The sequence below is a fragment of the Notamacropus eugenii genome, chromosome 1 (assembly GCF_028372415.1).
Source record: "Notamacropus eugenii isolate mMacEug1 chromosome 1, mMacEug1.pri_v2, whole genome shotgun sequence".
NCBI classification, from domain to species: domain Eukaryota; kingdom Metazoa; phylum Chordata; class Mammalia; order Diprotodontia; family Macropodidae; genus Notamacropus; species Notamacropus eugenii.
The window spans coordinates 136,697,444-136,722,634 of NC_092872.1; the positions used below are offsets into that span (position 1 = coordinate 136,697,444).

Here is a 25,191-nt window from a genome sequence, read left to right on the forward strand (position 1 = left end):
ATCTCTTTTTCTGCCTCCTCCCTCTCATTCTCAGTTAAGTGATTAATTATTGAAGGGGGAGGGAAGTCAGAGTGAAAAGTAGATTAAGTACCTAAAACATGGAAAGCACTGCACTAAGTGCTAGGGATTTGAAGGAAAGAATGAAACAGTTCCTAGCCTCAAGGAGTTTTCTTTCTACTGAAGGGATATAATCAGAAACAGATTAGGAAACACAAAGTTTTGAAGCCCATAAAAGCTTGAACATCTAGAGTTGGGGTGGGAAACCTGCAGTCCCAGCCTTGGGGCCTCATGTGGCCCTCTAGGTCCCAAGTTCGACCCTTTGACTGAATCATGAAAGACCACATGTGGTCTCTTGGCCACAGGTTCCTCAGATTGGGTGACACCTGAGTCATCTTCCTTAAAGGAAAATCAGAACGTTGGAAAATAAAGGCATGAAAAAAAAAGAAAAGAAGGAGCTGAAAGTTGGAGATGAAGAAGAATAATGAGACACAGGGAAAGTCAAGGCAATGCCAGGGGAGGTGGGAAATTGAATGTCAAGTGTAGGAAACAGCTGGCAGTCCAGCCTGGCTTGAAGTAGTGCTTAAAGGAGAGTTATAAGAAATGAGCTTGGAAAAAACAAACTGGCACTCTATTATGGAGGGGGCTTAAAAGCCAGGCTCAGAAATTCATATTATATCCTCAAAAAGCACTAGAAAATGAGGTCATGATGAACTTTTAACTGCTTTAGAGTACCTTTCCTTGCCAATTTTGAAGCACTGAATCCTTTAGGTTTTTGTTTTCAGAGATAAGAGGTCCTAAACAACTTGTTTATGGTCTTAAGAATTTTCACACATGGTTATCCAACCATTCATGGTATGCTCTAAACATTGATACTAACATTGAGGTCCTTTCCCATCCCTGAACCCTTCCCCTTTGTTCATATTGCACATCTCCCTCAGGTATACCTCCCCCACTCTTTTCCTTCTGCCTTGCTCATATCCAACATCCTGCATGAAATGCTTCCCACCATATTGACCTCTTCAGTCATGAGAAAAAGTATTATTAATAACCAATTATGGGGGGGGCAGAATCCAGGTTTTTTCCCTGTCCTATTTCCTTGTTTGAAACCCAGTCTTTGAAGGACATTAGTGACCTCTTCCAAAAATTTTACCTACTTATCTAGGTGAATTCCTGCCCATTGTGATCTACTCAAGTTTGGGTAGGGATTAATTCTTTAATTAAATTGTCCGTGACTGGGGGTGATTTGGAAGTATCAAAGTCACATCCCCCAGCCCATCATCAAAATAGGTCCCTCTCTCATTATAATATTCATTCTCGTTATCTGTTAACCAATCAGGGCAGATTGCTTCCCTCAGGAACATCCACTCTTCCAAGGGCACATAAGCACTGAGTGGGTTCCATGAGAGGTCTTCGGCATTTGAGAGTATCACTGACCCCTTTTATTAATAATATGCTCACATTATTAATGATCTATCACCCAGAAACTATTTCTCCCAAACTTTGTAAATGTCGTAATCCCCAAGAGCCTTCAAATCCATAACACATAATCTGGCACTTTAAAATTATCACAAATATTTATAAATTGTTATATCATTCTCTAATTGTTTGTGGATGCTTACCTGGACTCCCCACCTACACTGTGATATGACCCTCAGGGCAGGCACCATACTGTTCTTTTAGCCTCTAAAATGCTAGGACATATAGTTGTTGCTTAGTCAATACATACCTACTGGCAAACCTGAGTTACTCCAGGACTGGGGTGCAGGGAAAGGAAGGCATGAGAGTCAAGGGCCACAAATTGGGCCCTTCTTTAAATTATCCTTCTCTGCATCTCAGGCCTTCTCATTCTTACTCCTTTCTCCACCACAAGCCTTCCTTCCCCCTTGCTTCTGGTTTCCCAATAGGTATTTATTTACTGAGAAACTACTGTATATTCCAGGACTGTAGAAGATAAAGTATGTTGTCTGCCTTGAAGGACCATATCATAATCAAGGTAGGAAGTCCAGACAAGCACACATAAAATAGAGAATGATACAGAAATTTACAAATATTTTAGGCAGTTCAAAAGTACTCTAAGTGGTAAAGAAGACGAGGCTTCCTTTACCATACCAGTTAAAGTTTTAAATTACCTTCAACCCGGTCCATGTCTAAAACCCACCAAAAAAATGCACATGCTCTGTCCTAAGGATTGTAAAGACAGAAGAGTTTGTGCTCAAAAAAACAGGTGTCTGACCTGCTGTCCTCTCCAAGCTGAGAACATATGACCTGATCTTTTGCTAGCAACTGTGACTGCTTCTGAAAGGGCCTGCCTCATTCTAGTTCTGTCTTTCAATCCCATGAGCTTTGTTCAGAATGAGCCATCTCTGCTTTCAAATGCCAGACAGGTCTGTCTCCTGCTGCGACTGTTTCCCTAGAGTCAATGGTCATGCCACATTCATTGGGTAAATTGGATTTAATATGTCCTTAGAGCATATCTGACCTGGCTGTTCCCATTGTGCCTTTGTTTAGAGTTACTTAGCATCATGATGCACTGGTAAGAACCCTGAATTTAAAGTTGGAGTGGGGGTTATTGATTTCTATCAGGGCTGAACTGCTTCCTGCTTTTGTGACACTGATCAGGTCACTTCATCTGTGCAGGTCTCAGTTTCCATATCTGTAAAATAAGGCTGTAAGGCCTCTTCCAGCTCTAATTCCTATAGTCTATAATTTTCTATTTTTCCCTCTGTTACTCCTTATCCTTAAAAGGGGGGGAAGCCCTCTGCTGCCCCCTCTGGTCATTCGCTTGTGGCTTCCCTTCTATTCTGGACCATTTGCCACTTTTATATATGCGTCGTCTTCCCCCTATTAAAAAGTGAGCTCCTTGAGAGCAAAGTCTGTCTTGTTTTTTCCATTTGTATTTCCAGGGCTTAGCACATTGCCGATCACATAGTAATTGCTTAATAAATTCTTTTTCATTCATTCATATAAGTAGTTGACACTCACTGCCTCCATTTCCTCCACACTAAATGCGCTCTAGCTTCTTTCTCCGTTATTCAGCTGAGACTTAAAGGGCTCCAATTACCTCCTAACCCCCACTCTAAAAAAATCACCTTTGCTCAGTAGCCCTTCTTCTTGACCTCTAACCTCCAACATTACTGACCTCCTTCTTGAAGCTTGCTCCTTAGATTCTGAACCATCATCCTAATTCCCTTCATATCTCTTCACTGTGAACATTCCCAAAAGCTTAATCCTTGGACATCTGTGTATCTTTCTCCCTATTTTCTTGAGGAGAATTTATTTACTATCATTTCTATGCCAATGACTCTCAAATACCACTACCAAGCCTTGACTTGGATATCCTGCCAACACCTTCAATTCAGCATGTCCTAAAATGAACTTGTTCTCTTTCCTTTCAATTTTCCTAGTGCCTCTTTGAGAGCAGATTCCAACTGTCTACCACCTTCCCATTCCAACTTGTCTCTTTCTTCCAATGGAACTGCCTTCTCCCTATCACTCAGGTTTTTAAACTTCAGAGACATCAACCACATCTGCTCAATCTCTAAAATTCAATCAGCCACCAACTTCTGGCATTTCTTCCTCCAAAATGTCTCTCATCTCTCTCTCTTGCTTTCTCTACCCATTGTCATTACTCCTTCTGTAATATTGCAATAACTCCCTAACTTGTCTTCCTAATTGCAATCTCCTCTCTCAACCATCCCTGCACACTACCACCAGATTAGTCTTCCTAAAATGCTATTTTCATCAATTTGTATCAAAACTTCTGAAGTCTCTCCATTGCTTCAAAGACAGAATACAAAGTCTTCATTCTGGCATTCAAGGTCCACCACAGCCTGGTCCTTTAACTTTATCTCCCTCTCATTTTGTCCATCAATTACATACTGCCTTATGCTATAGCATAGTGCAATAGAAAGAACACTGAACTAAGAATAACTATGTACTAAGAATTCAAAGAAACTGTGATAAATGAAAAAGAGAGATTTCATGATCAATTTGAGGAGGGGGAAGCTGAAGGGAAAGGAGAAGGTTCAGAGATATTCTCATTGAAGCAAACACACCCAAATGAGACCTTGAAGGGAGAAATTCTAAAAAATGAGAAAGGGGAGGGGAGAGCTCCGTTACTACTAATAGCTCACATTTATATTATATCCTAAGGTTTTCAATGTATTTTACAAGCATTGTATATTGTTATTATTATGTATTATATTTGATCCTCATTACAACTATATGAGACAGGTGCTATAGTGCCGTTTTATAGCTGGGGTAACTGAAGTTCAAAAAGATGAAATAATTTGCACACAGCAATAACTCTCAGAGCTAGAATTTGAACTTGGGTCTCCCAATTCCAAGTTCAAAATTCTTTCTATTAAACCATGGCACTGTTCCCATATTCCCCTACTCCTAGTTCCAAAATGCTTTTCAGCATTCTAAGGCTATAGTGATCTAGTGAAAGAAAAATTTTTCCTGCTGTAAATAAGTGGGATGTTCCAAACATCAAATCAAAAATGATGCTCTTGGAACTACAGTCCTTACAACTCCTTTTCACCTTAGGGTATGTAAACATTTGCTTAACTATGTACAGAGCACCATACTGGGTGCTGAGGGAGACAGAGAGTTCTTATATTATGTGGTCTCTGCCCTCATGGAACTTACATTCATAGAAGGATAGGACACACACGCAAACAACTCTAAGATAAAATGAGGGGGTAAAGGACCTACATGTACAAAAATGTTTGTAGCAGTACTTTTTTGCGTAGACTATCAGTGCAATGACCAACCACAATCCCAGAAGCTTCATGATGAAATATGCCACCTATCTCCTGGCAGAAAGATGATAGATTCAGAATGCAAACAGACTTTTTAACATGGCCAATATAGGAACTTGTTTTGCTTGATTATACTTGTTTTTAACAGGGGTTCTATTTTTTCCTTCCTTTCCCAATGGGAGGGGGCAGATTTTCATTTTTAAAAATAAAATTGTTTTAAAAAGATAAGATGAGACTTGATAAGAACATAACAAAGGTTCAAGAAATATATTGCAGAAAGGTCATTTGCAATTGAGCAGAATCAGACAGGGCTTCCTGAAAGAAGTAGCATTTGAGTGGTCTTGGAAGGATAATTCTAGGAATTCAACAGGCAAATAGGATAGTGTAAAAGGAAGACATTCCAAACATGGAAAATGAAGAAAAAGCATAAGGGCCAGAAAAAAAGACATTTGAAACAAATATAAATATATACGTGCGTATATATGTCTATACATATATACACACATAGATATGTAGACATAGAATTATATATAAAAACTATGTATAAAGCTACATCATTATAAGTGTGTATGTGCATGTATACATACATATGCATACACAAGGACAACTCAGTATCTCTATATTTAATGACATTCAGTTTAACTCTTAATTTTCTCATGGCCTTGAGACATCAACAATGACCCAACTGCTACCAAAATAATGCACTATATTTCAGAAAAAGAGACGTTTCCTGTCATTAGTATTTCTTTCCCTTTTTTTCACCCTATTCCATGGCTCATAATTTTTCCTCCCTAGAAACAATAAAGGTGCCATCAATACAATGTTTTTTTAATGTATGCTAGGCAGTTATTGTAAAAGGATTGCCCATTTATCATGGCAGTTGCGGTAACGATCCCATGCAGGGAAAATAAATGTGGAAGTAACATCTACATTGTAAAGAAGGAGAGGGAGGAATACATTTCTATGACCATATAAGCTATATGTGTTCTTCTGACTGTGTAGAAACCAGGCTGACTTACAGGGTTCTGAGTCACATTCTCTGCTTGAGTCTTCTTTGCTTATGACTCAGAAGAATTTTGCAGCAGATTCTACTCCCTAGTCAAATTACTTTGGACTGAAAAAAAAAATCTGCAACATCCTATTTTTCTGCTCTCTGTACTAGTCACAGACTTAGCCTTGCAAGGGTCTAGATTAAAATGAACCTTGGCAAACAAAATTCTGATGAATGAAACCAATACAGAGATGTGATCAATGGATCTGTGACCTCAGAAGATCTTCACATTAGAGTATAGGCCCACAGGTGTAAATACTGTAGAGATTCTAGGCAAATCCTGGATAATGCAAATACAATAAATACCTGACTTTTGAGCATGTCTATACAACAAAGCACAGACACACACACACACACACACACACACACATCTCAAGTGATTGTGAAAAACAATTCAGAAAAAAATTTTGGATACTCATACATGCCAAAGATGATTATTTTACTCAGTCAGTCAATTAACATAGTGCTTAAGGGCTAAGGATACAAAGAAAGGCAAACAATAGTCCTTGCTCTCAAGGAATTCATAGTGTAATGGAGGAGACAACAAGCAAACAACAAGATATGCAGGATAAATGGAAAACTAGTGCATGAATTCTTTAGTTCTTCTCTAGAGGTCTGACTTGGTGTATGTGCATTCTAAATCTTATTAATATATATAATCCAGAAAATATGGGACTGATTGGAATTTTGTCCTAAACCAACCACTACCAAGTTTACTGAATAAGCATGGAACCCTTGGGGTATCTAAAATTCAATGTTCTTTTAAAAAAGAAAAATCTGCAAATCTAATATTTCTATTTTAAATAGACCAACATGCAAATGTGATTAATTCAATGTGAGTTGTGGTTATAAAGTAATGAGATGGATTTTTATTACTTTTCTTTTTTTTTATACAAGCCCACTGGGACTTATAGTTCAAGTGATAGTTTCTCTTTAGAACAATCACCTGATCAATATATTTCTTCCCATTGATCCTGCCATTGATCAAACTATCTTTTAGAATTCTTCTTGGAAATTCCTTCAAAAACTGCTTAGAAGTCACACAAGAAGAAAGAGCCTTGTTTCTCATTGGTCACCTAAAATGGTATTTCCCAGCTTGAACACCCAGCTTAGTCCCAAAACTTAGGTCTAAAAGATTAGGGGCTCTTTCTGAAAAATCAAGTCCAAAAGAAAAAAAGACATGCAACCTTTGAAATACTCAAAAAATAAAGCCAATCTCCCAGGCAATCAGAAACAAGATAAAATAAACCTAATTCAAAGACTAGAGACTTTCAGGGCATATGACTAACAAAATGAAGAACTAGACATTTTTTCTTATCCTAACAACCTCTTTCAAAATAGGAATCACATGCAAAAAAAATAATAATTTCACTTCTTTCCATTTTTGGGAAGGGGTTCCACTGAAGAATGCTCCCATGGAGTAGAGAGAGGGATAATAATGGGCATTGAGGAAGTTACAATGGATATAATCTGTAAGGATTTGGTGTTTAGAGATATCACTGCCTCTCAGACAGCATAGTGCTACCATGGACAGCATCTTGCCACAGGAAAAAAGGAATCAGAGCTCCTGGGGATAAATAATGCCCAAAAGAGTGGAAGGGCAAGGACCCAGAGAGAAAATTGAATAGCAAATGGGTAGAAAAATGATCATGAGAAAAGCAAAGGTGGGTAATGCCCTTCACAAACAGGGATATAGAAAATTCCTACCATAGGGTAACGTCTTCTCTATAGCATGCATAAATTGATATTTCTAGGAGTAAGGTACAACAGAAAAAGGGATTCAGAGAACAAGATCTACAAGACAATAATGCAGAAATCTATTTATAAGAGGTATTCAAAATGGGCACCTTAGAAGCTTTAAACCCATGAGGAATGCAGAGAATAAAGAAGAAATAAATAAGTATAAGGTCCATGAATCAAAGAATAAAACTCTAGGATAAACAGAAAGTCAATAAAAACAATTCAAAGGGTATTCCTAGCAACATCAACATTAGTGGGATTAGGATGTAAAGCATCAGAATAGGTCAAAAAAGATTATACAAAGTGCCCAAACTTATGCAGATTCTAAAGTTCCTCTACAGATAGAGGAAAATTAAAGAAAACAACTCAACTTAGTGAAAGCCCACTGAGACTAATGTCAGTTATCAAAACCATGCCCAGTGATAAAGTGCTGCCTACCATCTACTTCTATTCATTTTGTTAATAAAGAATCAATCATTCAAAAAAATTAAATTTTTTCACAATATGCAGGGTAAGAGAAATCTCAAGTGATTGTGATTAAAAAGGAATGTGGTGCTCATTACTTTAGTTTAATAGTATTTAAGGTAATGTAAATATTCATTGCTGTGGATGAGCTGATGAGGAAACTGAAAACTATTGTGGTACAGTGGAAAGACTGTTGACTTTATAAGTCAAAGAACTTGCACCCAGATCCTACTATCTGATTTCAATCCATAAAACAGGAGTGTTGGACCTCTAAGGTCCCTTCTACCTGTAAATTGTGTGACCTCAGAAATCATCTGGTCTCACACTCCTGTCAAAGCTAAGATTTGAACCCAGCTTCATCTATATCTGACTCCCAATCTAGCACTCTAATATCTACTGATTATCTATGACATACATAATATCATAGATTTATGAGAAATATTTTGGTTCAAGAAAGTACAAAATCAAAGAATCTGAGATTTGGAAAAGACTTGAGGGTCCATCTAGTCCTATCACATTATAACATACTTGGCAAGTAGTCCTCCAGCCTCTGCTTAAAGACTTTCACAGAGAAGGATTCCATCACTACTCAAGGCAACCAATTTTTCACTTTAGGATAATTCTCATCATTAGGAAAATTTGTCCTGACATCAGACCTGGATTTGTCACTTTGCCACTTCTGCCTGCTGCTCCTGGTCCTTTCTGCCCTCTAGGTCAAACAGAAAAAGTCTGATTCCCTCATTCATATGACAGCCCTTCAAATACTTGAACAAAGCTATCATGTCTTCACTAAATCTTATTTTCTCCAGGCTAAGTATGTCCAATTTTTTCAACTGATCCTTTGATTACCAAACCCTGGTCATTCTCGTGCTTATCAATGTCCTCCTTAAACCACATTGCCCAGAACTGAATATGATACTTTAGACAAAACTGGAGCTCTTTGATACCTCATTCTAGAATCCAGTTTGACTTGGCTCCCACTCATTCCTATTTCTTCCTCACAGGGGCAGCCTGGAGACCATTCCCTTAATACCTCTCTACCCTTGTTCCTTTATCTATACCTCACAACAGTTTCTGGGAGAAGGACTTTCAGTCAGCCATCGTAACCACTTTATTTCAGGGTTGCATCTTCCAGGTAAGCCCCAAAAAGGAGAACTTCTAGTTGGTTGCCATATCTAGTGGCCAAAATAGAAACTATCTAACCCAATTGACTCATTTTACAGATGATACGTAAAAAAACTAAAACTTATAGAAGCTATTCATCTTGTCCAAGACCACAAAGCTAGCTCATGGCAGAGCTTAGCCTAAAAAAGAGAAAACAGATCTCTTGGCTCCATGATAATTGCTCTATAAGCATATAGTTTTTCTTAATATTTTAATATAGCTTATTATTTTAATACTTTGTCCAAAGGCATGTGTACTCTTTCTATCAATGAAGCCTACAAACTTCCTGTGTCTTTGGACAGTTGTCTCCAAACGTTTTGATCAAATACCCCTATCAGTAAAGATATAGATATATATATGTATATATATATATATGTATATATATATGAGCATATACTACCTACATATGTACATCAATTTATAATCTTTTTATTATACTATAATGGAAATGGTTGTTTTATTCCATAAATCAAAAATAAAATAATTTTTTATAAAATAAATTATATGCTGTTGTTATTGAATCATGTCAGTTGTTTGTTGACACTTCATGACCCCATTTGGAGTTTTCTTGACAAAGATACTAGAATAGTTTGCCATTTCCTTCTCCAGCTCATTTTACAGATGAGGAACTGAGGCAAACAATGACATGCCCAGGGTCACACAACTAGTAAGTGCCTGAGACCAGATATGAATTCAGGAAAATTAGCCTTCCTGACTTTAGGCCCAGCACTCTATCCACTGCACCACCTAACTGCCCATTATTTACATATAGATTTTTTAATGTCCCTCAAAGTATATTTAAAGAAGAAATAAAATATTCCAACTATACTCTGACCAACATATAATACAGTACAACTACTACCTCCTTTTATTTAAACTTCGGGCTTGTACTAACGTGGTCTAAGACTGAACTAACTGTTAATAGCTTTGTCCGAACTTGTCAACTAAAAATTTCTGGTCCTTTCCCTTGTGAATGAAGTTCAAGCTAGATCTGCCAAATCTCATTTTGATACGTTATTTTTAAAATTACCTATAGTAATTTAGATTTCTGCCTATTAAATTTCATCTTATAGATTTCAGTCCATTTGACAAAAGTCTTTTAAAACTCAGATTCTGGTATTTGTGCTATCCTTTTCCCCACTCCCAGTTGAGCTTAGTCATTTTCAAATTTAATAATCATGATATCTGTGTCTTCAGCTGCCATTAATAAAAATGTTGACCTGAATTGAGCCATAAATGTGGTTATATAACCCAAGTGTCAAGTGAGGCAACTATACTCCCCTACTCTTGGCAGTTGGACTGGGTTCTAAATTGGGTATTCTCAATACTGGCTCGTACCTTACCTAGAGTCTCTATCTGGGAAAAATGTCACAATCTGACTCAGTCTGATTTGCACTTAAGGGTGTAAGATCAATTCCTGCAAATAACCCAGGACTTCACTAATGAATGCAATAGCAATTAAGTGATGTGCCCTCTGTTCCCTATAAATACCATTGCTTATTCCCCTCATCTTCCTCAAAGGTTTCTGTCTTGGTCACTGAAAACTCGTGCCCCCCTAGAGGATATGTCTAAGAGAAGCCCCAGAAATCTGAGTGCATTACAATCGCTGGCCCTGTGTATATGGCAAATTCAGGCTCACATTTCATTCTCCTACCTGCTCCACCTATAGCCACGTTTCTGCAGCTCTCTGTCTTTGTCACCTGCTGCTGCACATCACTGCCTTCATGGCTATCTCCTGATGCTGTCACCATAGTGACCTACAGTCCTACAGATCTAAAGCTCCACCCTTAGCAAGCCCTCCTTCACCTCCAAGCCTGTGCACATAACTCAGCTTCTCTTCTCCCTCCTGTCCCTGCATCTCTTCTGCTTTCTTCTCCCTAGTGTCTCTTTCTCTCAGCCGGCCCTGGTCAGTGCAGTCAGATCTGCTATAACACTTGCCTTGAAACCTTTGAATTTGTTCCAATATTATTGATATATCGGGGAGCAGTTTGAGCATAACTCAAATTCTGGTTTGCTTAGTCACAATTTTATCCCAGAGAAACAGCAAAAAATGCAGAAAACGCACCACTTCACAATAATTCAGAAGCTGCAACCCTTCCAATGCCCACTTCCACAAGCAAACTTTAGGTCTTTTTCAAGGGAACATGTTCTAATGTGGTAGTTGCTGTGGGCAGAGGAGATGGTTCCACACATGAACTCCATCCTCAACCCCAACCTTCCACCATGGCCAAGACCTGCCCTGAATGCAGAGTTGCATGCAAAGGATGCCCTCTTGCCGGTACCTGGACTTTGCCAGCCCGGGTATAAGCTGAACAGCAGTCTGAGACCAGGTAGGCTGCCACTATAACCATTTAATATGTATAAAATTCTGCTACTGTTTTTATTATATTCCTACCTTTTTTACATACATCGCTGATGAAATTTTTGAGTGCTATGCCCACTAACACTCTATTTCCTATAAGCCCTGCAGTTTTTGTGTGATTTTTCAGCTTAGTGATTTTAAGAAATGCACATACTAAAACAATTCTTTTACTTTCTGACATGTACCCTGAGCAAATTCTTTTGCTACATGTCTATGCCTGCTAGTCTGCTCTTTCTCCTCCCTGCCCACCACCCAATTATAAAGGAATAGGAAGGAGGGGCAAGAAAGTCAGGAAAGAATCTTTGTCTACTACGGTTAGAGTTTTGGCAATTTTTAGAAGCCAGTCCTGAGTTGTTTTGATAAAACAGTTTATATCTGAGGGTGTATATGAAGTAAAGTTGTTGCTCAGGGCAACATCAACTTTAGAAGAAAGTCATTATACTTATATTTCATATAAAACATATCTAGTAGATATCTCTGGACATCATTCTTGAGAAGAAGTTTATTTTTGTTTTGTTTTGTTTTCTACCAACTAGTAGAATATTAGGGCTGAAAGGGGCCACAGAGATGATCTAGACTGGACTAGTCCTCTCATTGTAATGGAAAATTCTCTATGAATCAGGAAGATATGATTTAGAAACCCTCTTTAGACCTGTATTGGCTATGTGACCCTGGGCAAGTCACTTAACCTCTCTAGGACTTAATTTATTCATCTATAAAGTAAGGGGGTTGAACTTGATGACTTTTAAGGTCCCTTCTGGCTTTAAATCTGTAATCTAAACCTATGAAACCAAATCTATGAAACTAAAATTCTATGACTTCGGCATTCAAGCTCTTCCTTCCCACTCTATAATTGAGTTCTCTATAGTAGACAACACTCCAGGCTTCCTTCAATGGCAAACTTAAATAGTTAAAGATGTGGGAAAACAAAATTAGAGCAATTCAGTGATGTGCTTACGCACACATACACACACACATATCTTTACCAGTTTTTCTTCTCATTCTGTTTATGCTTTATTCATGTCAGTGATATCAATGGCTTTTTACTAACTTCTTGGGGTGACATTCATTCAAAAAAATACTTATTGAGCACCTACTAAGAGGAGGCTGAACCCCACTGTCAGAAAAAAATAAGACTTTTAAATACACCCTCCCCTCATTGACCACTATATCCCCCTAAAATCCAGAAATTATATTCCAACACTCAACACAGACAGGGTTTCATAGTCATTAAAACAGAGCATCAGGGCTCACTTCAGGATTGTCTCCTCATGAATCTTATTAAAAGGGGAAAAATTTATCCTTTCTTGACCCAAATTCAATGCCCACATGGCCTATTTCTGTTCAAATATTTCTTTGATCTTAGCAGGATAGTTTGCCTCTGAATCCAATACCTGAAAAAATAAGCTCTCCCTGAAATAAATATATTCATTCATTTTCTCTACAAGGGAGGGTGAAAAGTTACCTATTACCAATTGGGGGAAAAATTAATTACTGTGGTTTTTTTCAGTGACACATTAAATTACATGATTTCTCTATTTCTTTCACTTCAACCATACAGAAGGAAAGAAACAGGCCTCTGAAGAAGCTAAAACACATGGGAAATGTTTTTCAGCTGCCAGCTGTGAAAGACAGAAGTCACAGGAATGGTTCCTTAAGCAGGATTGCCTGCAGGTGACAGCTGGGAGAAATGAGATGGACTTTGAAAATAAGTTTTCTTGAAGTGTCAGAAAGGCAAGGAAACCCAAGTGGGGTCTGACTCCAAAACAAGCATTCTTGGGGAGTTAGAATATGTCAGTGATGAGAGAAGCAATGAGGCTTATCAGCAAAGGGGATTGAAGGGGGATGGGGAAGGGCACATCTTCACAGCTGCTGATTGTTCCCAGGGTCTATTTGCAAAGAAGCTTGAGAGCTAGCCTCTGAACCAGGAAAGCCCAAGTTCAAGTGTCTCCTCTGATACCTACTAGCTAGATAACCTTGAGACAGTCACTTCAATTTTCAGTGCCCTAAACCAGAGAGGTCAGACTCAAATAGAATCAGGGCCACTACCCCATACATACAGATCCCTAAGGCCCACATATCAACTTGGTTTCACAATGCAATGTTATCTCTGCTTTATTGTATGTTAATTTATTTTGCTAATTTTACATGCCAATTACATTTTAATCCCAGTCTCATGTTTAACCCCTGTGCACTAAGCAATTCTCTGAGACAGGAATTTTTACCATTTTTTGTATCATGGGCCCCTTTGGCCATCTAGTAAAATTTATGAACATTTTCCTCAGAATAATGTTTTTACAATGAATAAAATAAATACAAAGGATTACAAAGGAAATCATTTATATAGAAATAATGATCAAAATCTTTTAAAAAATAGAAATTCAAGTTCACAAACCCTAAATTAAGAACCCCTGCTTTACAAGTTGCAGAGAAGGCATTGATGCCTGCATTGACAAAGGGGGTTTCCTTACCAGGGAATTCTCTATATCAATGACATCTTAGGTCCAGTTCCCCATCGTTATTTAAGAGGCAGTAGTAGCTTCACAGCTGGTATCAGTCATACAATGTTTGGAAACTGGCCTAGGTCTGGTAAAGAAAGGAGCATGGACCATGACCTAATATTTATGGTCAGTGAGTAAATCAGGAGTCATGTGTAGATAAAACCATAAGTAACAGTTAATTTGACCTGAGAAGAGTAAGTGAATTGTATGGGAGGGAAAAGAAATGCTAGAGCCAGGAAGGAGCTGGCCAGCACCAACTGTAGTGAGTCCCAGTCTAAAAGGGACTATGTATAGAAGTAATGCAGTGGCCAGTGACCTAGTATCCCCTTGCTCAGCATAAAAATCAGTACAGAGGAGCAGTGATCAAAAACTAGTCCTCAAATTTGGTCTTATGCCATGTATCTCAGTACAACACTTTCTGAACTGTTTCTGGGTTGTTTTATGAAAGAGTATGCCCAGGATGTCTTCCAGAAAGAAGCATTTCAAAGCCTGATAATTAGGCTAAAGATTTGATTAAGTAATGTTTGCTAGGTTAATTATTAGGGAGAAAAGTCTTTAATTATACCTTAAATTATGTTAGTATTTTAAATGTACTGTATTTTAAATGTATCTAAAGGACAGGGGCTAAACCTGTGATTTTACCAGTATAGTGATGTCCCAGGTGAAGAAATTCCCTTCACTAATGCTAATCAGCACTTTTGCTGTTATGTATTATCTTAGAAAGTTGCCTAGCACATCATTTTGCCCAAGGTCACATAGCCAGTACGTGTCACAGGCAACTTGTGTGATGAATAGAGAGCCAAGACAAGAAGAGAGAGTTTACATTCTACAGAGCAATTTGGAACTATGCCTAAAGGGCTATAAAACTGTGTATACTCTTTGATCCAGCAATACCACTACTAGGTCTGTATACCAAAGAGATCATAAAAAAGAGAAAAGGATCCATATGTACAAAAATACTTACAGCAGCTCTTTTTGTGGCATCAAAGAATTGGAAATTGTGGGGATGCCCATCAATTGGGGAATGGCTAACAGCTTGTGGTATATGAACACAAGCAATGAAATACTTCTATAAGAAATGATGAGCAGGTAGATTTCAGAAAAACCTGGAAAGATACATTAACTGATGCAGAGTGAATTGAGCAGAACCAGGAGAACATTGTACGCAGTTAACAGCAACATTGTGCCATGATCAGCTATGATAGATTTAGCTCTCACCAGCAATACAACGGTCTAAGACAATTCTAAAAGACTTATGATGCTATCATGATGCTATCCACATCCAGAGAAAGAACTACATAGTCTGAATGCAGAGCAAAGCATACTAGCTTCACTTTTTGGTTCTTTTCTGTTTTTTCTTTCTTACTTTTTCCATTTTGTCCTAATTCTTCTTTTGCAACATGATCAAGGTGGAAATATGTTTAACATATGTGTATAACCTATATCAGATTACTTGCTGTCTTGAGGAGTGAGGGGAGGGAAGGGAGAAAGAGAGAAATTTTGAATTCGAAATCTTACAAAAATAAATGTTGAAAATTACCTAACATGTAATTGGAAAAAAAGAAAATGTTATTAAGTGCAAAAAAAAGAGTGGGCTTAAGTCTCACTCCCAAAATTTTACCTTTATCTGTTTTAAACTCAGAATTGGGTGGTATTGCTCAAGTTCAGCTGTAACAACTATGACAAATCACTCCTTTAGGGGGCTTTGAGGTTTGCAAAGCATTTTTCTCATAAAAGCCTTATGAGGTTAAGTAATGTAGGTATTATCTCCATGTTATAGAAGAAGAAACTGAGAAACAGAGAGATTAGTGGACTTGTTGTAGTCAGTGTTAGACCCACATTCTTTCCTATTATACAACATGTGGTTCTGTAAGTAAGATCTCAAAAACTTAAAGTCATAAACCCAATGGGCTTTGACAGAGAGACACTAAAAGAATTTCAGAGAGAATGAGCCTTGCAGGTTAGAATGAGGACCTCTTACCCCTGGCAAGGTACTTAGATTTCAGGCTCAGTTCTTTTGAGCCAAATAAACCTCTTGAGAGTTGAAAATGCAAACCAAAAGCCATAAGTGATGGTGAATATCACAATATTATAGGTAAAGTGTTCTATTCCACCACCATTTGTACTTGTGTCATTCATTTTCTCCAATATTTCATGTCAGCCTTCTGGATATAGCTCCATAAAACGGTACATTCATTCCCTACCCAGTTATGTACTAATAGTGGGATAGTCATATGTGTCTTAACAGCACAATGTGGCAGATGTAGAAACAATTTACTAAAATGCATTAACAACAGGGAAAGCTGCAGGATTTGTCAGAGAACCTGACATTTGTACAGCGCTCATTTTTCATAGGTACCTTCTAATTCTTGATTCCAAGGGATGCAGTCCAATAAACCCAGTAATCACCAGATAGCACAGGGTGTGTCAAGTAGAACAAGAGCACATCATCAAGAACTTTCCACCGAGGGGTGTGGGTGTGTGTGTGTGTGTGTGTGTGTGTGTGTGTGTGTGTGCATAGAGTTATATATGATAGATGATTCCCTTTATGAATAAAAATGACGAGGTTCAGGGTACCTTGTCTCCCTAGAACTGTGGTCAGCAAATCTCTCTCAGCACATAGTGGGTAATGCCAAGATACAGTGAAAATATTCAGGTTTCCAGATCAGTCTAAACAGAGTTGGCAAAGGTTCCCCCAAATCAGCTTTTCATATGCTAATTAATTTACAGAGAATCTTGGACTGCTTACCGCTTTCCCACGTGAAACTCCTATAAGTTTCATGACTGAACCATTCAGTATGTTAAGATCTAGATTGAGAAACATATCTCTGCTTCTGAATGAAAATTTATGTCAGTGTAGAAGTCAAGCCAGACCCTAACAGGAAATACCAGTAAGGTTTCTCCCACCTATTACCCTTTTATTGGGGAGGGGAAGGCTACCTCTGATTTCATTTATATAAGGAATACTAATTGCTAGGTTTTAACATACTAAAACTGTCTTGACTCTAAGACTGGTCTGCAGTCTAGACAAGTGGAAAAAATCAAACACATAAACAAACAAATAAAAAACCCTTTGTTTCATCTTTGAAAACAAGCTACATTATTCCTCCGTCCTAGTCCCCCAGGATGACAATGTAGTTTGCCATCTTCAACTCCTCATTCTCACCTTTTCCAATCAGTTGCCAAATCCTCGTGTTTCCGCCTTTGTCACACCTCTTATAAACACATCCTTCTCTCCTCAGACACTGTCTAGTGGCAGTCAGGGTCCTGGTGTATGCCCTTATCACTTCATGCCAGGACTATTGCATTAACCTGCTGGTTGGTCTCCCATCCTCAAGTCTCTCCCCGCTCCAGCTTAGCTTTCATTCAGAGAGCCAAATTGATTCTAAGTGTAGATCTGACTTTGCCAACCCTCATCCCATTCAATAAATTCCAGTGACTTTCTATTACCTCCAGAATCAAATATAAAATCTTCTTTTGGACTTTTAAGCCCCCCATAATCTGACCCACCTCACTTTTGCAGTTTTCTAACACCTTTCTACCCTCTATGTATTGTTCTTTGGTATTTCTCCTCCATCTCCCAAATCTGTGCATTTTCACTGGCTATCCCCCATATCTGGAATTCTTTGTATCTTCATCTCCATCTCCTTTCATCCTTGACTTCCTTCAAATCCCAGATAAAATTCCACCTTCTGGAAGAAGTCTTTCCCAATGTTCTTTAATGCTCGTTGTTCCCTTTGAGATTTTCTCCCATTTATCCTGGATATATCTTGCTTGTACATAGTTGTTTGCATGCTATCTCCCCACATCAGACTGAGATCCTTGAGAGCAGGGACTGTTTTTTGCTTTTCTTTGTATCCCTAACATTTAACATGTCTCCTAAGCACCTACATAGTAGGTTCTTGATAAATGTTTGACTTGTTTTAAGAATGTTCTTGTGAGCAGGAGTGACATTACAAGAAAATGAAGACAACGGCTGCCTACTTGATGTGATCTGAGAAGCGTCATAATGCCTCATCCCAGCCTGCTGGCCTTTCCTTACCATTTCTTCCCTACCTCTGTGTTACATCAAAAAGAGCCCTGGGTTCAAATTCCTCCCAACATGTGTAAGCATGGGTCTCAGTTTCCTTATCTGTAAAATGAAAGAGTTATACTAGATGACCCCTAAGGTCCCTTCTAGTTATATATGCATGATTTAATGATCATTTCTTAAGGAGATATTTGCGATAGGGATACACACACGCATCTTTTTGACACAAGTGTTTTCTGAAGCCACCTTCTTAAGTAGCATTATGAGCCTTAAAGAAATGAGTTGTGAACTCACCCAAGAGTGTGGAAAGAGGATGGCACATGCAAGAAATAACATGGGGAAAATGATCATTAATTAAACAAACATTAAAAAGGAAGCATGGTATACATCTAGGATTCTCAGAGATGGGTCTCATCTTTTGACTACAACCTTACAGATCAGTCACCTACCTTAACTCTTAACTCCTTCAATACTCAGCATCACTAGTTTATGTAGAACTCAATCTATACATATATACATGTATATCCTGCAGACCTCAATACCAGTCAAAAACATCCCCATTACCACATTCAGTCACTGATTCAATTCAATTGCCAAAATAGAACAAAAATCCACTGCTCTGTTGAAAGGATCAACCACACAGGTACACAGAATGGTCAGATCCAGTTTCCAGCTTGTCTTCATCTCTTTCTCCTCTATCCCTAGCCAGCAAGTGCTCTCTCTCAGCCCCCTGATCCTTGAGGAAACTCTCCAGACATAATCCCTGGGTTCAGGCCAAAACTGCTCTTCAGGCAACTTCCTGGCATCCCAAGTGAGTTTTTCTTCTTCTTCTTAGGTCCCCACACTCAAAAATTCAGTTGAGGTCAATTTGTCAATCTCTTCCCTTTCAGCTAATGCTCTGATTAATAAAAGACAACACTCTCTACTTTATCCACATTTTTTCTTTATCAGCTTTTTCTATTCAATTTTTTTTTTTTGCTTCTGACACTTCCATACTCCTATTTTTCTGTTTCCCTTAATCAATTTTCATCCCATCACAGGGGAGCAATGCCCACATTTTTCACATTTAAGACTCAAGCTAGCTTTCACCTACAGCAAGCCAGCATACATCTATAATTTATGCAATAGAGGAGGAGAGCTATTCATTACATTACATTTTAAATAGGATAAAACATTAAGCTATCTGGGATGGGTAGGACATTGGATGGGCAATGTTATTAATCAAATGAGTTAGATGGAATGTCAGGTTAAAGAAATAATAGAAGAATGTATGGGAAGCAATGCACTGAGTTCCAGAGACATCTGAGAATGGAAAAGGAACTGAATTTACATAGCAATCAGTGAATTGTGTTGGCATTAGGCAAGCCAAAGACAAAGAGGTGTTCCCCTTGATAAGTAACACTTGGAGAAAAGGATTCTTAATGAAGATGTTGCAAAACATCGTGCAAGCAAATAATAGATTGGGTAGAATCCGAGAGTCCAATATCATTAGTCTAATCCACACCAAAAAGGCAAGAAGTGTATAGGAGTCCCATTGTTTAAATTACCAGTGACGTTACCGAAACTTCCACAGCTTAACCAGATACAAGAACAGAAGAAAGCCCAGGGAAACTGTCAAAGCAAAGTCTATCCTACTGGCCATTAGAGTACCTTTTTTTTTTTTTTTACAAGAAAGAGGATCTGAAATAAGTTCTTTGATTATGTGTGTGTGTGGGAAAACCCATCTCAGTGGGAATGAATAAGTGAATGAATGCAGTGAATAGAGTATTCATGGAACTGCTTTATGCTGCATTAACTGATATGGTTATAATTAGGAGAAAAAGTGAAATCTGCATCACAGCTGGTGTTACTCATTCTAGATATCACCATTTGGGGAAACTTCTTACTACAGTTATAGGCTAAGAAAAAGGTGCGGAATCCAGTAAAGACATCTAGCAAGGACTATTTTATTTATGTTGTTACCTAGGCGAGAAAATGCCCTCAGGGAACTGGGAAGGGAATTCAGAGGGAATGGAGGGAAAGGAAATAAGGGTCCGGGGGTGATGTTTGTGCTACAGTTTGGTAGAGGAGTACAGCTTTAGAAATTCTTCATAGAGGAGCACCCAAAACAATCATTTTTGGACTTCACAATTTTGCCTTTCGTGCGGCCAGTTCTGTCTCCCGGTCTCACATAAATGCAAAAAGGGGAAAAAAATTAATCTGCATTTCACTCGCTTGCTCTCTCCACCCTATTCTAGGCACAAAAGTAGCCCGATAAATGAGACGCTGACTACTTGCCCTTAGCAAATGGCCAAGAGGCTCTATGAAAGGCTACGGCTTGGCGTAGGAAAAGAGAAGGGAATCCGTGCCTACGTACCGCATCCCAAGCAACAAAGACAGAGAACAGCCCTCAGACTCACCACGTCCATAATTTGCAGGAGGCTCAGGGAGAAGTAGACTGTGAGCGGCTGGGAGTCGTTGGCCACCGGTCTTTCCAAGGGGTTGTAATTCTTGAGCAGTTCCTTATAGAGCTTCCTCTGGAACTCGCCTTGCAGGGATACTTCAATAGACGGGGAACGAGTTAGGCCGCTCAGAGTCGGCCAGGCAGGGACACTGCCCCCCAACTTCTCCGCTCCCCAGGAGCCCCAACTGCTTCCGCGTCGCCTCCCCTCCCGCTCCTGCTGCCCCCTCCGCCCAGCACACACATGCCTCCAGAAAAAGAGAAACCTGGAGTGGGGGAGCCCAGAAACCCGTTCCCTTTCCGCTTCCAGGTCTGCCTTTCAGCGTGCCAGTCTGTGGGGCATCCCGTCCTTCTGCCCATCCTCCAGCCCTCGGGCTAGACCCCGACCCCAGGACAGCAGAAGGCAGGACACTGGGGAAGTATAGAGGGTCCCGTCACCCTGCCCTCCCTCCACTCCACGCCCTAACTCCGCAACCCCAAGGACTGAAGGAGAGGGGTCCTTGCCAGGTACCAAGCAGAGAGCTGGGGAGCGCAAAGGGCAACGCCCCCCACCACTACCCTCACCCTTCTGCTACCGCTACGCGATCTCAAAGCCCCGTTAGCTTTAGGGAAGGAAGGATGGAGCGGAGGGCGGGGAGACTACGAGCGCTGCTTTACCGTGAAGGAGTGAAGCCGCCACCACCAACCACACACTCCCCTGCTGGCGGCTCATTCTGAGGTCCCCCGCAACCTCCCCCGCTCCAAGTCCAGCCACAAAGTTGGGCACAGCCCCCCTGGCAGGCGCCGAGCAGCCGAGTCCCGCGGGCTCCGGTCACCAGCAGCAGCTGCTGCGCTGCCCTTGTCCGCCGCCCGGCTCTCCGTCACTTGCTCGCGCCCTCCCTCCCCGAGCTCCTGTCCCTCCCTCGTTGCCACCCTGGCTTCGCTCCTTCCTTTAAAGAGTAGGCAGCCCTAGCAGTAACCGGCAACGCTGAAACGCCCCCCGCTCCGCCCCCCAAGCTCTCCACGTGACGGGATCCCCTCCTCTCCTGCCCACTCCCAGATTTCACTCACTCTAGGAGCCAGAGGGAGAAGATGGGGAGACGGGGGGGCAGGGATTCCAAGGAGGCAGAGGTTGCCCAGAGTACTGCAGCTGATAGGCATGCATGCTCAGAGATTTGTAGCTCTCCTGCCAACTCACGGTCACCAATCGCATTTCACCCTGCTCATGCTTAAACCCTCAGACCACCTAGAACTCACCCAGTTCCAGCACCCCCCTTTTTCTTTCTGTGGGTGCTACTCAGCCTCACACCCTCCCTTATTCAGTCCTCAACCACCAAGATGTTGGACATAAATGCTTATTCTCTGGATCGCCTACCATTTCCCCGGTGTCCAATCTTTCCATGTTCAGAGAAGTTTGATGAGTTCCGTGCTAATCACAAGAATGTGGGTCACTCTACTACAGTGATTCCAACTTGGTTCTGGAAGTCCTAAAAATAAAAAAATTAAATTAAATTTAGAAGTTCATACCTCGGGGTGGACTCGAAATTCACATTCAGAATCCTTCTCTGACTTCCAAGATCCTATGATAGATGCAAAGACCAGAGAATAGAGCTGATTTCCCTGAGTTCTTTCTGAATCTGCCCAAGTGTACTGAATCTGTCCCTCCCTCCCCCCACCCCCGATACTGAACTGAAACTTAATCACTTCTGGAGGTTATACAAAGATAGTTTTTTCTACTACATTTCTTTCCTTCTCATCCCAAATTCTTAGCCCAGTTTCTTCATTTTAATATATCACCAATCCAAATTCACTTTTGACTGGGCAAAAGTGACCCTTTCCAATCTGCTCTGTAGGGAGGTGAACCTTACTGGGCCTGAGCCTTGCATCTGGAGAACTATATTCCTGAAGCCAGAAGTTTTGGTTTGGGGATTTTGTTGGGGTTTTTTTCCTTAAGTCTGTCCCATCCCTTGACCCAACAATACAGTTCAGCATAAATTCAACATACTTTAAAGTGACAACTAGGCACAAAGCACTATGCTAGGAGTTTGGGAAAAGAAGACAAGGAGAAAACAGGGAGCTTGCCTACAGGGAGCTTACATTCCTGGCAGTGGGGATGGGGATACAACATCTACACAAAGATAAGTAGATGCAGAGTGTATGAAAATTTCAAGAGGTACCACTTAGAGCACCCCCAAAAAAAAATCCTAATACAGAAGGTGCACCTGTATACAGTGCTTTGAAGGAAAGTGGAGATTCTGAGAGACAGAAGTAAAAAAGTACATTCCAAATCTGGGATACCCCAAAGTTGTATATGCATCTGAAATGGTTAGCATGGCTCTGGATGAATGTCTACCTACCTCCCTCTGCAGGAGATTCAAATATTCTGCAGGAGAAACCATTAATCATTAATAACAATAAAAAATTGAGTTAGCTGCTATACTGCATGCTTAGTATAGTGTTCCATACTGTAAAAAAAAAAAAAAGTATAGAACACCATCCTAAAGGAACATATCATTTGGAGCGGAGATTTTTAACCTTTTTTGTGTCAAGGATCCCCATGGGAGTCTGGTGAAGCCCATGGACTCTTCAGAATGTTTATAACTTAAAATTAAAAAATAAGATTAATAATAATAGCTAACATTTTAAAGTACTTGTTGTGTGCCAGGCACAGTGGTAAGCACTTTACAAATAGGATCTCATTTGATCCTCCCAACAACCCTGAGAGGTAGGAGCTGTCATTATCCCTATTTTACATATGAGCAAATGGAGGCAAAGAGGTGACTTGCCCAGGGTAACACAGCTAGTAAATGTGTGAGGTCACATTTGAACTCAGTACTTCCCCACCCCCAGGCTCAGCACTCAAGTCACTATGCCAAAACTAAGCATATTGAAATATACTTATGAAAAAAATTATTTTGGTTTACAAATCCCTGGTGTAGGGGAACATAGAATTTGGAGGCAGTGTAAGATCCCAGGACTGAAAGTCAAGAAGATACCTCAGGTTCCGGTCTTTGGAACTTTCTGCCACTTTCAAGTTGTATAATTTTCTTCAAGTTTCTATTTTCATTTCAGTAATGTTGGTCTTTAAGGTCCTGCTCAGCTAGAGAGAGACAGACAGACAGAGACAGAGACAGGTGTAGACAGCTATATTTAGATGGAGATGTATAGATATCTTAAAGTTCACTGATAAGGAATTCTCTACTTATTGATGGAGATGAATTCCCCATTGCATGAGGGACCCGGCCGGGTGGGCTAGAGCAGGACAGCTCCAGCCTTCTTCATTCTTCTTTGGGACTCTTCAAGCTTCAAATCTTCTTCAAGCTTTGAGTCACTTCTGGTGCCTCTGGCTTCCAGCTTCAAGAAATAAGATGAATGAAGCTGACCCCACTTGAGTTTGCTGAAGGAAAAGACTCTGGGAAGGCATGAGAGGAGCTGGCAGTCTCCATCATGCCTCTGTCCCCAGCTCACTACACTAGAGCTGTTTCCCCTTGGGTGAAATCTAGATCTCTCTTTCCTGATTGAACTGAGTTATCTTGCTCTCAGTGAGAGAGCTTCTTCACTCTGTATTGTCATATATACACACACACAAATATGTGTATATATATATGTGTGTGTATGTACATATATGTGTATATACATATATATGCATGTATACATACATATACGTATTTATAAATATATATATTCTCCTATGCATAACTTCTACAATTTCTACTTTGATACAATTTGGATAAATGAGTTTCTTTGCTATTCACTATGTGCATTCATTGTAGAAGTAGTATTTGGTGAGAAAGAGGCTTAATAGCCTTGAATATAGAACTTATGGTCTTCCTTTTCCCCAATAATAATAATAAAGCCATCAGAACTTACACTGAACATAATCCCCTAGACTAATCATATTTAATAGAGCAAATGGGAGTAATTCTACTCCAGGACCCCCTCTCTCGAACATCAACTACCTGCTTCCCTTCCAGGGAGGAATTAAAACCTCCCTTGGAGAAGGGGGGGAGGGCGAAGAGGCTAGAGATATCTATTCTGCTTCCCTCAGAGTCGTACAATGACACTCCCTTGCAACATGTGGGTCCCTACAACACATGGGCTTCTTTCATTACATTGTTGTGGTTGAGTCATTTCAGTCATGTCCAAGTCTTCATGACTACGAATTGGGGTTTTCTTGGCAAAGATACTGTAATGGTTCGCCATTTCCTTTTCCAGCATCTTTTACAGATGAGGAAACTGAGGCAAACAGGGTTAAGGCCCAGAGTCACACAGCTAACAAGTGTCTGAGGCTGGATTTGAACTCAGAAATAAGAGTCTTCATAACTCCAGGTCTGGCTCTCTGTGCACTATGGCGCCACCTAGCTGCCCTGCTCTTTCATTACATAGAAAGAGACATGATTTAGGCATTCCCCTTCTTACCTTAAGGAATTTCTGGAAGCTCCTTTACTAAAGCTCCCTAAATGGGTTCTGATTGCATTGATATATAATGCAGGACTACATCATGATCCCTCAGGTAACCGCACTTTATTAATGGCTTAATTAAATGGAATGGAATTCTGAATCACTGAAAATGAAAAAGGGACAAAAAAACAGCCCACCTTAAGGATCAGTCTACTCATTAATGTTTATCTTTACCCAAGTGCACTCTACATTCACATTTTAGTCTAGTTTTAAAAACACAAAGTACTGCTGCTCC

The 25,191-nt window shown here is 39.9% G+C and overlaps 1 protein-coding gene across 2 annotated transcripts in view; it reads right to left on the reverse strand.

Moving 5' to 3' along the window:
- Window positions 1-23,661, reverse strand: part of CHRNA7 (cholinergic receptor nicotinic alpha 7 subunit) — a 163,522-nt gene extending 139,861 nt beyond the window's left edge. Inside the window, exons 1-3 of one of the 2 annotated variants that reach the window (XM_072615591.1) lie at window positions 23,492-23,661; window positions 21,871-21,982; window positions 20,476-20,615 (exon numbers count right to left, since the gene is read on the reverse strand). In XM_072615591.1, the coding sequence (XP_072471692.1) occupies window positions 20,476-20,484 (9 nt within the window). In that variant the 5' untranslated portion in view covers window positions 20,485-20,615; window positions 21,871-21,982; window positions 23,492-23,661. Of the gene's footprint in view, window positions 1-20,475; window positions 20,616-21,173; window positions 21,390-21,870; window positions 21,983-23,491 lie in introns of those variants that run through there. The other variant, XM_072615588.1, reaches the window with a different exon arrangement.
- Window positions 23,662-25,191: the final 1,530 nt, after the last annotated feature.